This window comes from Agelaius tricolor, unplaced genomic scaffold (genome assembly GCF_023055355.1).
Source record: "Agelaius tricolor isolate 1412-34295 unplaced genomic scaffold, bAgeTri1.0.p SCAF_55, whole genome shotgun sequence".
Classification (NCBI taxonomy): Eukaryota; Metazoa; Chordata; class Aves; order Passeriformes; family Icteridae; genus Agelaius; species Agelaius tricolor.
The window spans coordinates 740,678-752,248 of record NW_027269315.1 but is presented as its reverse complement, the minus strand read 5'-3'; the positions used below and the strand labels follow the sequence as shown (position 1 = coordinate 752,248).

Genomic DNA, 11,571 nt, shown 5'->3' with positions numbered 1-11,571 from the left:
CCCTCCCGCGACTGGGAGGCGGCTGGGCTGTAGCAAGGGGGTGCTCTCACCCCAGGAGTGGAGATGTGGGAATATCCTGCTGGAAACGCAGCATTTTGCTGGGAAAACTTCTCCCCTCACTCCACCCAAACCCAGCGGCTCCCGATTTCACAGCGGCAGCAACCTCAGCCCTGAGACCTCTGGGCACTGAAAATAACACAGTGATACTGAAAATAGATAAACTCTGCTCCAAGCATGGCAGATCCATGGGGATTTGCTTTCCTATGCCTGCCCATGTGAACTGGCACAAGTGTGCCAGGAGCCCGTGGATGGGGGCCAGGCACGGAACTTGCCTTTGACTCCCAAATTGCTTATGCAAAGTCACACCTGGGAACAGGAGCACAGGTTTTAATTAAAGCAGAGGGAAAGGATTCATGTGGAAGGGAATCATTACTTCCCCAGCTCTTCTAGGAAAGCCTGTTGCTGCAGACAATGGCAATTAAGTTGACTATTACAAAGGATTTGAAAGAGCAAAGCAAAGGATGGCTTAGGCACCAAAACAAGGAAAATTCTTGTGGAATCTCTCGGTCCCTCACACTTTCCTTTCTCGGTTTGTGTCACTCACATGCAGTGGTGTCCCACTGAAGGTGCTCGGGGCTGCAGGGGGGCTGTGCTGTCCTCTCAGGTGGGACAGTTCCAGGACATTTCATGGGGGGCTGTCTGGGGGGTGAGGGCACTGCAGAGAAAGGGGAGGAGGAACAGGGCTCCTGTCTGCAGGAGCTCAGCTGCCTCTGAGCTCTGATTTGCTCTTTTTTTCAGAAGGGACTAGAAAAAAAGATGTTAAAAACTCTCCTTGGTTAAGGTTGGGTTGTCAAAAGCTGTGTTAAATCCTCGCACCCAACTGTGCAATTTGGCGAGGTCGGAAATTGAGGTGACTCAGAGTTTATTTTTCACCTTCGCTGGTTTTTTGGCCTGTCTGCAACATCCTCTGGACAGCAGAGACTGAGGAGTCTTGGTGGATGACAGGCAAGGATGACATGAGCCAGCAGTGCTCATGATCAGAAGGAATGGAATTCCAATGGAATCCTGGGATGCCTCAGGAAAAGCATGGCCAGTGGGTCAGGGAGGGGATCCTGTCCCTCTGCTTGGCCCTGGTGGGGCCACGTCTGGAGTTCTGTGTTTTGCTCTGGACTCTGCAGTTCCAGAAGGACAAGCAACTCCTGGAGAGGGTCCAGTGGAAGCCACAAAGGTGATGAGAGATCTGGAGCATCTTTTTGATGAAGCGAAATGGCAGGAGCTGGGCGTGGTCAGTCTGGAGAAGAGGAGGCTGAGAGGGGATCCCAACAATCATAAGAATACCCAAATATCCATAAAAATATCTCATTTGAGAGGGTTTCTCATCAGTCCATGTGGACATCTCCAAGGGGTGGAAAGAGGATGGTGTCAGACTGTTCAGTGGTGCCCAGTGACAGGACAAGGATCTCAGAATCCCCGAGGTGGGAAAAGACCTCCAGGATCATCAAATCCCATCTGTGCCCAATCCCCACCTCGTACCAGCCCAGAGCACTGCGTGCCACATCCAGTCATCCCCTGGACACCTTTAGGGATGGCAATCCTACCACCTCCCTGGGCAGGGAGGAATCATGGCCATAAACCAGAACACCAGAAATTCCACCCCAATGTTAGGAAGAACTTCTTTCCATGGAGGTAGCAGAGTCCTGGAAGAGCTGCCCTGGGAGGGCATGGATTGTCCCTCTCTGGAGACATTCCAAGCCCACCTGGACACCCTCCAGTGTCACCTGCTCCAGGTATCTGTGCCTTGGCAGGGGGTTGGACTGTATGAGCTCCAGAGGGCCCTTCCAACCCCAACTATTCTGGGGTTCTGGGACTCTGAGTCTGGTTTTGTCTCTGGATTTAATCTTTCACTGAGGCTCCTTTGATTTCCTGGGCAAAGGGGATGAGATGTTGCTGTGTTTTGGTGCACCTGGGTTTGAGCAAGGTTTTGCTGAAGCATCTCCTTTGAACTTGCCAGGACACGCTGGCATGCCTGCTCCTGCTCCTTCCCCTGTTCCTGCTCCTTTCCCTGCTCCTGCTCCTTCCCAAGTTCTGCCCGGAGTTATGCAGGGCCAGGATGTTGCAAGGTCAGGGCAGAGCAAAGCATCTGAACCTTTGAAATTCAATAAGGGCTTTGCAATAATGTTTGGCTGAGGGTTTTTCCTCCACTATTTCTTTGTTTTATTCTCCTTTTGCAATGACTGACTGAAATATCTGCATCAGTGGTGTTGTTGTGCTCCAGCACCCATCCCCACCCCAGATCTTCCAGATAAGGCCTCCCCAAGAGCCCTGCAGACACTTGGACTTGCCCTGGCTTTTTAAGAAAGCAAAAATTGAATCCTGAGGTTTTGCCTGGATGCCCCAAATCCTCCCTTCCATGGAAGAAAATATTTTGGATTAACCCAAATAAGTTAATAAATGAATGATGATTAATTTTCTTGTCACTTATGGATAAAACTCAACCCTCCTTCTCTTCCTCCCCTTCCTCCCCCAGTTTTCTCCAATTCTTGAATTTATTTTGGGACAACCAATTTCAAGATTTTCATTATAATTTAATCAGAATTTCAAAGCTTTTCCCTGGAAGTAAAGAAAATATGCCTCCAGCTCTGTCTGATGAAGGTTGGAAATATTTTCTATTGCTGGTTCTGGTTTAGAATAAAAAGATAAATAAAAAGAACAAATAAATTACAATCTGGTTTTATTGGACACGTTCCAAACAGAGAGAGGAAGGGAAACACGGAGTCGCATCACTATTATGGAAGTATAAAAAGCTGCAATTTTCTTTTTTAATGGTGCTTTCCAAAAATAAAAAGACACAGTGGAAGGCTAGAGGGGTAAATTCTAGCAGAAAAGGGGAAAATAGATTTGGGATCCTGGAGTTTCTCAGGCATCCTGCTCTTGACTGCCTTGCTTCCCACACACTGGGCTGGAACCGGCTGCACTTCCCAGTTTCCCAAAGATCTTTCTTGTGGCAGAGGAACCCACACAGAGAAGAGATGTTGGAATTCCCCCAGGAGCTGTGGACATGGCCCTTCAGGAAGCTTTTCCAACGTGATTTTCACAATCTCAGACTTTCCCCACCTGCTGTGACCAAGGCCACAGGGAAAGACAGCAAGACTTGGATGCTGGAGGATTTGGGAATTTTTGAAGACATTCCAGCAACACCTTGCATGGGACAGGACAGAAACCCCATTTAACAGCAAGCATTGATCTTGCTTTAGAAGAACTCATTGTGTCAGACATTATTTAGAATTTTAAAATCCCATAATTTAGAAAACAAGCCCTTTTTCATAGGTTCTGGATCAGTCACTGGTGAATCCTCTGACAAAAACCACCCCCAAAGTTACATGTAAGGGCCACTGTGGGCAAACTCATTTAAGAAGAGAAAGGGCAGGAAGGGGAGAGTGATTTGGGAAAAGATTTTTGACAAGCTCGTGGCACACTGAATTCTCATCTGTGGGTGGAGGGATCTCAGGTTGCTGCTCCAACATAAGTGCTCCGAATCCCTGGTCAGGCTCAAGTGCCTGAGCTGACTCAGCAGCAAAACTTGACAATATCTGGAAGAATCATATCTTTCAAAACTTGGCTTTGAATGGAGGAAAGAGGGATTTTCTATCTCACCAGAGTGACTCAGAATGAAGAAAATGTTAAGAGGGACATTACAAGCCACTGCCTGGGATGTTTGAGTAGCCTCCAGGGGTAATTCTAGACAGCAGAAAAATAACCCAGACCTCTGATGCAGACGAGCTTGTCTTGTGAAGGAGTGAGTTGGGCTCATTCCAGCAGTGAAGGCAAAGCAGGGTGAGCTAAATACATATTCCCAGCCCATCCCTGGGCTTCTGGGCTGAAGAAGCCAGAACTGAGCTAAAACTTTCCCTGCTATTTGCTCTGTTTCAGCTGATGGCTGTGGGTGGCCACAATCACAAATTGTTTGGCCTTACTAAACACAAATGGAAAACCAAACCAATTCCCCATTCAGAACAATCACTTAGGCCCGTGTTTTTCTTTAACTCCTGTTCCAGGGACTTGGAGAGCTCTGATTTCTGTGTGTTCCACTGCTTTTCTTGACCCAAGATCCAAACGCGTGAGAACTACAGAGCAGGAGCAGGGCAGGGGCAGCTGGAAGGGTGGAGGTGGGGGAGAACAGTGGGCAGGAGGAACAGAGGAGGGTCTGGGCTTGGCTTTACTCAGGCTCTGTGGCATTCTTCAGGCTTTGGCTTTTTATGCTCTTTTTGCTGGAGGAGGTTTTGGAGACGATTTTCACACCTGGGTTGGTGCCTTTTGCACTTCCAGAGCTGAAATTCCCTCCACTGGTGCTCAGGGCGCTGCTGCCACCCCCAGCATGGCTGTAGCTGCCAGCAGTGCCCAGACCACTCCCTCCTCCAAATCCACCTCCAAGACCACCTCCAGCCCCAAGTCCGAGTCCTCCTCCACTTCCAAAACTGTAGCTTCCTCCTCCTCCTCCTCCTCCTCCTCCGCCAGCTCCAAGACCGAAACTGCTCCCGCTGCCTCCTCCAAGGCCAAAACCATTTCCAACACCTCCTCCAAGACCAAAGCTGCTTCCACCACCTCCTCCAAGGCCAAAACCACTTCCGCCGCCTCCTCCACTCAGGCTCAGTCCACCAAATCCTCCTCCTAAGCCAGCTCCACCAGAAATGCCAGAGCTGGAGCTGATGACAGCTGCAAGGAAAAGCAATCAGAGGGTTGGACATCTGCTTGGCAGCCATGGAATAACGGGATGGGCTGGGCTGGAAGGGGCCATAAAAGTCATCCCATCCCTGCCTCTGCCATGGGCAGGGACTCCTTCCCTTATCCCAGGCTGGTCCCCCACCCCCCTCCAACCCGGCCTTGGACACTTCCAGGGAAGGGGCAGCCACAGCTTCTCTGGGAAGTCACCCAGTCCCAGGAAGCACCATCATCAGGACCTTGACCCACAGGACTTGAACCCAACTTCTGTCCCCTGCACAAGCCCATAATGACAGGGGAAGGCTCCAAAAGTCTTATGTGGGGCAAAATTTCCCTTTTCCCATGGTTTCTCCCAGGCCTTGCTCCCAAAGCCAGACTTTGGGATCCAGAACTGTGATACTTACAGTAGCTGATGGGGTTCAGTCCCTCCCCACTGAGCCTGTTGGGGGATTAGAGAAGATTGGAGTAAAATTATGGATACAGGCAGAGGAACCAATCTCTGATGGGAAAAGTGACAGTCACTATTATCCCCACAAGGATTTTGCTCCCACCTGCTCTCCTCGCCCTCCAGCAGCTTCCTGTAGGTCGCGATCTCAATGTCCAGGGCCAGCTTGACGTTCATGAGCTCCTGGTACTCCCGGAGCTGCCGGGCCATGTCAGCCTTGGCTTTCTGCAGGGCGTCTTCCAGGTCAATCATCTTTGCCTTGGCGTCCTTGAGGGCCATCTCCCCGCGCTCCTCTGAGTCTCCAATGGCCGTCTGCAGGGTGGCACACTGCAAGGGATGGGAGGGCTTGGAAAGCTGCTCTTGCCTTTGGGTGAGAGTCACCCAAGGAAGAAACCCATTCTGGCTGGGATGTTCATGGAAAATGTTCCAGCTGAGCTAACACGGCTGGAGTTGAAACGCCAGGCTGGCAAGATCGACTTAATAGTTAAGCTTTACAGTGTTAAGCCCTTTCCAGGTGGGAATTCCACACCTTTAACAAGGCTGGAAAAGTCCCTGATCAGCAAAGCTGAGCTGTAGTGTTAAGGGACAACAGAATGGGGCTCTGTTGGCTCTTTTTGCCATGCCTACCTGGTTCCTCGTGTTCTCTATCTCGGAGCGGATCCTCTGGATGAGCCGGTTGAGCTCTGAGATTTCACCCTTCGTGTTGCGCAGGTCATCACCGTGTTTCCCAGCCGTGGCCTGCAGCTCCTCAAACTGAGGTGAGAAGGAAGATGTAACCTGAACCATCTGAGGTGTCTGGCTGGAGGAGACGTGGCTCAAACATCCCCTCTTAGGGGCAGCAAGGATTTCGTGTGGCAATGATGGGTCAGCTCACCTTGGTTTGGTACCAAGCCTCGGCCTCGGCGCGGCTCCGGTTGGCGATGTCCTCGTACTGAGCTTTGACTTCAGCAATGATGCTGCTCAGGTCCAGGTCCCGGTTGTTGTCCATGGACAGGATGACAGCAGTGTCAGACACTTGGGCGCTGAGCTGGGCCAGCTCCTGTGGGAAGCACATGCGAGCTGCACTTACCTCTCCCAGCCCTCAGAATGGTGGCATTCCCCAGCCAAGGACAACGGCAGGGCAGGAATCGGGGATTTGTCTGTACCGCCTCGTAGAGGGCTCGAAGGAAGTTGAGTTCATCACTCAGGGCATCCACCTTGGCCTCCAGCTCCACCTTGTTCATGTAAGCAGCATCCACATCCTGGAAAAGAGCAGCTGTGGGGACACCTGTGGCACCTGGATCCTCTTCTCAGCCAGAAAGAAATTCCTAGCCACAGCCAAGAAACAGCCAAGCCTGGAGACAAGGCTGCCCCTGTCCCTGCTGCCTGGTAGAGAAGCTGTGCTTGGCACATCCCACTGGAAGAGCACCAAGACAGCATCTCATGCCCCAAAAAAGTGCTCTGTGTAATTTGGAAGTGGATAAGGAGGAAGGTCCTGGCTCTTTGGCCTTGGTACCTGGGATTCCCAAGAATGACTGACCCCCTTTGTCTCTACCTGGTCTGTTTTGCACCTCTGTGTGCTGTGGGACCAGAGTGGGAGGAGATTTTGCTTCCTTCCTACAAGCCACTCCATTCCTTTCCCACAATACCATGAACAAATGGTGATTTAAAACCCTTCTAAAGGATGAGGATGCAGCTCCATGAGATCTCCCATCCCTCAGGATATTCCCAGCCTGTGCAATGCTGGGGCTGGCTCAGCATCTGCAGCACCTCCTGTCTCACCCACCTTCTTGAGCACCACAAATTCGTTCTCTGCTGCCGTGCGCCGGTTGATTTCCTCTTCATATCTACAGAGATAAGGGGAAAGAGGTGCTGGATCAGACCTCGAGAAGCAGAACAGGTATCCAGGTAGGACTACAAAGTGATCTGGACTGGGAGTGGCATCTCCAAATCAGCCTCCTGGGAGCTGTCCAGCTCCAATGAGTGAGATTCCCCTTTCTCAGAAGGCTGAAAGGACATTTTTGACTTAATGCAGATGGAACAAGGAAGGTAAAGCTGGTTTAGAGGATTTTTCTTTGCAAGAGCCATCACAAGGTGCTGTGTCCTGGCTTAATCTCCATTTTTTGATGGGGAAAAATGTCGATGGACCCTTTTTGGTGCTGTTGAGGAAAATGGGTCCCGCAGGGAGAGATAGGGGGTATTGGAGGTGATTAGAGATGTTCTATATTATGGGTTGGAGCACAAACTGGAGACACTTTTTCCCCTTTCCTAGAGAAATTTCCATTAATACTTCAGTCTGGATGTTTGACTTTCAGAAATTGAAATTTTTGACATGAGTCATAGAATCATGGAATTACAGAATCATAGAACCATAGAATCAGCTGAGTTGGAAGGGACCCATGAGGATCCTTGAGTCCAACTCCTGGCCCTGCACAGGACACCCCCACCAACCCCAGCCTGTGCCTGAGAGCATTGTCCAAACACTCCTGGAGCTCTGGTAGCCATGGGACCATGACCCTGGGGAGCCTGTTCAGTGCCTGACCACCCTCTGGGTAAAAATTCCTGCTGCTCAATGCTCAGCTGAACCATTTACAGCCCATTTCACACTCACTTGTTTTTGAAGTCCTCCACGAGGTCCTGCATGTTCTTCAGCTCCCCATCCATGCGTCCCCGCTCATTGAGCAGGTTGGCCAGCTGCCGTCGCAGGTTGTTGATGTAGGCCTCGAACAGCGGGTCCAGGTTGCTCTTGCCAGAATTGTTTTTTTGGCCCTGCTCCTGCAGAAGGGTCCATTTTGTCTCCAGCACCTTGTTCTGCTGCTCCAGGAAGCGAACCTGAGCATTGGGAAGCAGAAGAGGCTTAGGCAGAAGATACCTGCGAGCTGACAGCCAATATTCAACACTGGCAGTGATGCATGGCAGGAGCCAAGGGATTCCCGAACTAAGAGTTTCCGAACTGAGAATATCCTCTAGATTATCCAGGGCTATGCCAGCCAACCTGTAGCTGAGCAAATCCACCTTAGTGGACAGTTCTCTTCAGAGGCAATTTGGTTAGAAAGCCAACAAGCAATGGTAAGAAAATTTGGGTTCAGGTCTTTCTTCATCAGACAGTGAAGTTCTTCTTTCACACCCTCTGGGGTTTCTTTCTTTGTAAGATACATATCTTTCTTCATTAAAGCCAAGGTCTGAGTACTAATGCTAAAATTGCTTAATTGCCCTTCCTTTTGCTCACACATACAACACACTTATCTAATTAAAGCTGAGGAAGGACTTGAGTGGTTGAGTCAATTGAGTCAATAAAAAAAGGATTTTATCCTGCAGGCGTAAACAACAAAGAGCAAGACATCTGTTGTGATTGCCCAAGAGTGAGTTGGGTTGAGCCACTAGACCTGGACCCAAAAGTGACTTATGCCATTTCAACTAATTTGTGTTGTTTCTCGGGCACAAACCCTGGATCTATTCCCATAACTACAATTTTCTTGTCTTGTTTTCTGCCCTGTCAATGTTCAGAAGGACATTATTGTTTGAGAGACTTAACGAAGACACGCAGGGAGGAAATGTGTGAAAGACTGGAGATATCTAAAGTCACATTTTGGTACCTACTAGATCCTCACTCCCCCTCTACCACAGATCCACAGCACCCAACAAAGTCTCACCTTGTCAATGAAAGAAGCAAATTTGTTGTTGAGAGTCTTGATCTGCTCCTTCTCATCTTTCCGCACCTGTTGGATGTTTGGATCTATCTCCAGGTTCAGCGGTGCCAGGAGGCTCTGGTTTACTGTCACTTCTTGGATTGTACCCACTCCAGGTGGGCTCCCAGAAAATCCTGAGGGGCTCCTGCCACCTCCCAGCCCTGCAGGGAATCCTCCCAGCCCCCCCAGTCCACCAAAGCCAAACCCTCCACCACCTCCGTGACCACCACCATAGCCAAGCCCACCAGCACCTCCACCAAAGCCAAGGCCACCACCTCCACCACCAAGCCCCAGCCCAAGGCCACCACCAGCTCCACCACCACCAAACCCACCTCCTCCACCACCAAGCCCCAGCCCAAGGCCACCACCAGCTCCACCACTACCAAACCCACCTCCCAGGCCAGAGCCACCAGCAGCTCCACTTCCAAAAGCAGCTCGGAAGCTGCTTCCAACCCCGATGGAAATCCTCTTGCTGCCACCAAGGTTGTAGAGGCTCCTGCTGCCAAAACCTGCACCACCGCCAGAACTGCCGCCACCACCTCCTCCAATGAGCCTCCCAAAGCCTCCTCCTCCTCCTCCTCCTCCTCGTGCTACAGACACAGAGCTAAAGCCAGCCCTGTTGCTGCTGGGAATTATGGCCGAGGCAGCGCTGTAGGATCGGCCTCCCCCTCCTGCCCTCATGCTGAGTGCCCGGTTCATCGTGGTGGCAGAGAAGGGCCCCACACAGCCAGAGAGACTCTGCAGCTCTCTGAGGAAAGGGAACCAGGCTGCCCCTTTTATCCCCCAGGGATCTGGGCTTGGCTGCATGGAAGTCCAGTGATCAATTTAGTGCCTTCATGGTTTTGACGTGCCAGGAGGCAGCTGTCTCCCTGAGACTTGTTAAACCCTGATTGCACCCAAACACGCCTCCTGGGGCTGGATCTGCTCAGCTGGAAGAGTTATCTAACACCCAGATTTCTATCTCTTCACAGAGATGGGTTATTTCATTTTGTATTATTTTGCTTAACCCTGGAGGTGTCCAAGGCCAGGTTGTGAGAGCTTGGAGCAACCTGGGTTAATGCAAGGTGTCGCTGTCTGGGAGGGGGATGGAATGAGATGGCTTTTGAGATTCCTTCCAACCCAAACCATTCTGGGATTCCATGACTCTATAATTTCCTTACTGTGAAAAAAAATATTAAAATGCTATAAAGCCAGAAATAATGCCTTGGATTCCCAATTCTGCTTAAAGGATGCAGCACATCAACACAGAGATCAGTGGAGAGTCCTCTGGACTAACTCAAGTGAAAGACAGTGAGAACAAAATGGTTAAATCTGAACAAAAATAATTCATGGGGTTTCTTCACCTGAAGGCAGAAGGTGGCTTGATGTTCATGAAACCTGACATCCCTTTTGGGGCCCTAATTTATCCAGTTTGCTGTTCCTACTCCCTGGGCAGTGACCATCTCTTTGGGATGACTTGACAAAGAGGTCCTGATCAAGTTTTCCTCTTTCTCCTTTCCAGATGTAAATACCACCTCAAATTTTGCCCATTTATATTCATTACTTAGCCTATGGCAGTCTTTCTAGGCTATTCCTCTGGATATTTGCATTTCCAGAGAACAACTCAATTCCACACAGAGGCTGTGTTGTGATTTCTCCATCTAGCTGATGATGTGACTAAAAGCCATTTCATCTTGACTAAAAACCATTTCAAAAAAAGCGGCAGATTTTCTGAAAAACTCTTTGCCCATCTCTGTAGAACAATGTCATTTGCCCACTTTAGGATGTAGTCAGTCCTGAGTTTCTGGCTCTCTCTAGCTCTGATTTCTTTTAAGGACCTTTGAATCTTCCATCCAAAATGCTGCCAAAAGCAGATTTAACCAGCATGAAAAATACTCCCACAAATTCTCCTTATTTTACTTCCTGGAGTCCTTGGGAAAAAAGATAAATTCAACAGGGTGTGGTGACAATTTCTGGTATCTCAGACTTTGTGGAACTGCAGTGTTGAGAGTATTTTATCCCTTGCATGTCAGAGCTCAGCTGTTTTTTGGCATGGGGCTGCCCTGGTGGCTTTACCTGAATTCTGCAGGACTGGAGCTTAAATATATTTACAGGACAAGACTCTACTTGCCTTTCAAAACACATCCCTGTGCCCCAGAGCTACAAAACCATTAAGGAACTAAAATCCCACTGGCATCTCTGGAAGAACACTTAAACAGGTGCTGCTGAATACAGAAGACCAAATATCTGATTATCCCTGGAGAAATGCTGCTGGGCAGGCTCAAATGGAGAGCTGGGGCACTGAAAGAGATTTCCCTTTGCAGTGAGAAATTATTCCAAGATAGTACATGTCAGCTTGTTTCTTTTTGGAAAATGTGGGTCTGAACCTGGAATGTCACTTGAAATTCATGAGCATCCATTGCCTCCGTGATTTGCATAAAATTCAAAGCCAGGGTGCGATGGGAAAATGAGATTTTGTCTTCATGGTTCCTTGACCCCAGAAAAGGCAGCTTGTCCTGAAGCTGAAGAACGGGTTCAGATCTGATGTTAAAGCTGAATGAATGTAATGGGATTAAAGGTGGGGCTGCCAAAAAGAAAGAGGGAATTGTCACTTCAGGCTCCCACACTCTTCTCCCCTCGGCTCGTTATCCACAGGGTATGTGAGAGATGCAAAGGCCACCTGAAAAATGCTCCTTTCCCTCCTGGGGTGCTTGGTGGTGTGGAGGAGCCAAGGGTTGGGGCTCCAAACCCGGAGGCAGA

The 11,571-nt window shown here is 49.7% G+C and overlaps 1 protein-coding gene across 1 annotated transcript; it reads right to left on the bottom strand.

The window, feature by feature from the left end:
• Positions 1-4,216: 4,216 nt before the first annotated feature.
• On the bottom strand, positions 4,217-9,639 carry LOC139604755 (keratin, type II cytoskeletal 5-like). The gene is made up of 9 exons (XM_071455989.1): positions 8,797-9,639; positions 7,755-7,975; positions 6,930-6,990; positions 6,310-6,405; positions 6,039-6,203; positions 5,792-5,917; positions 5,271-5,491; positions 5,124-5,158; positions 4,217-4,713 (listed from the first exon to the last, which is right to left on the bottom strand). Exons 1-9 carry the CDS (start codon positions 9,637-9,639, stop codon positions 4,217-4,219), a joined length of 2,265 nt encoding a protein of 754 aa, XP_071312090.1.
• Between the last annotated feature and the right edge of the window lie 1,932 nt (positions 9,640-11,571).

What these genes read in the sequence shown, in the direction of transcription:
- LOC139604755 (XM_071455989.1), bottom strand. Translation starts at nt 9,639, where the DNA reads ATGCAGCCAAGCCCAGATCCCTGGGGGATAAAAGGGGCAGCCTGGTTC. An exon ending in GTGGAGGACTTCAAAAACAA is followed by an intron (nt 6,991 to 7,754) that starts GTGAGTGTGAAA and finishes TTATCTCTGTAG; the next exon opens with ATATGAAGAGGAAATCAACC. An exon ending in AGGCTTGGTACCAAACCAAG is followed by an intron (nt 5,918 to 6,038) that starts GTGAGCTGACCC and finishes TTCTCACCTCAG; the next exon opens with TTTGAGGAGCTGCAGGCCAC.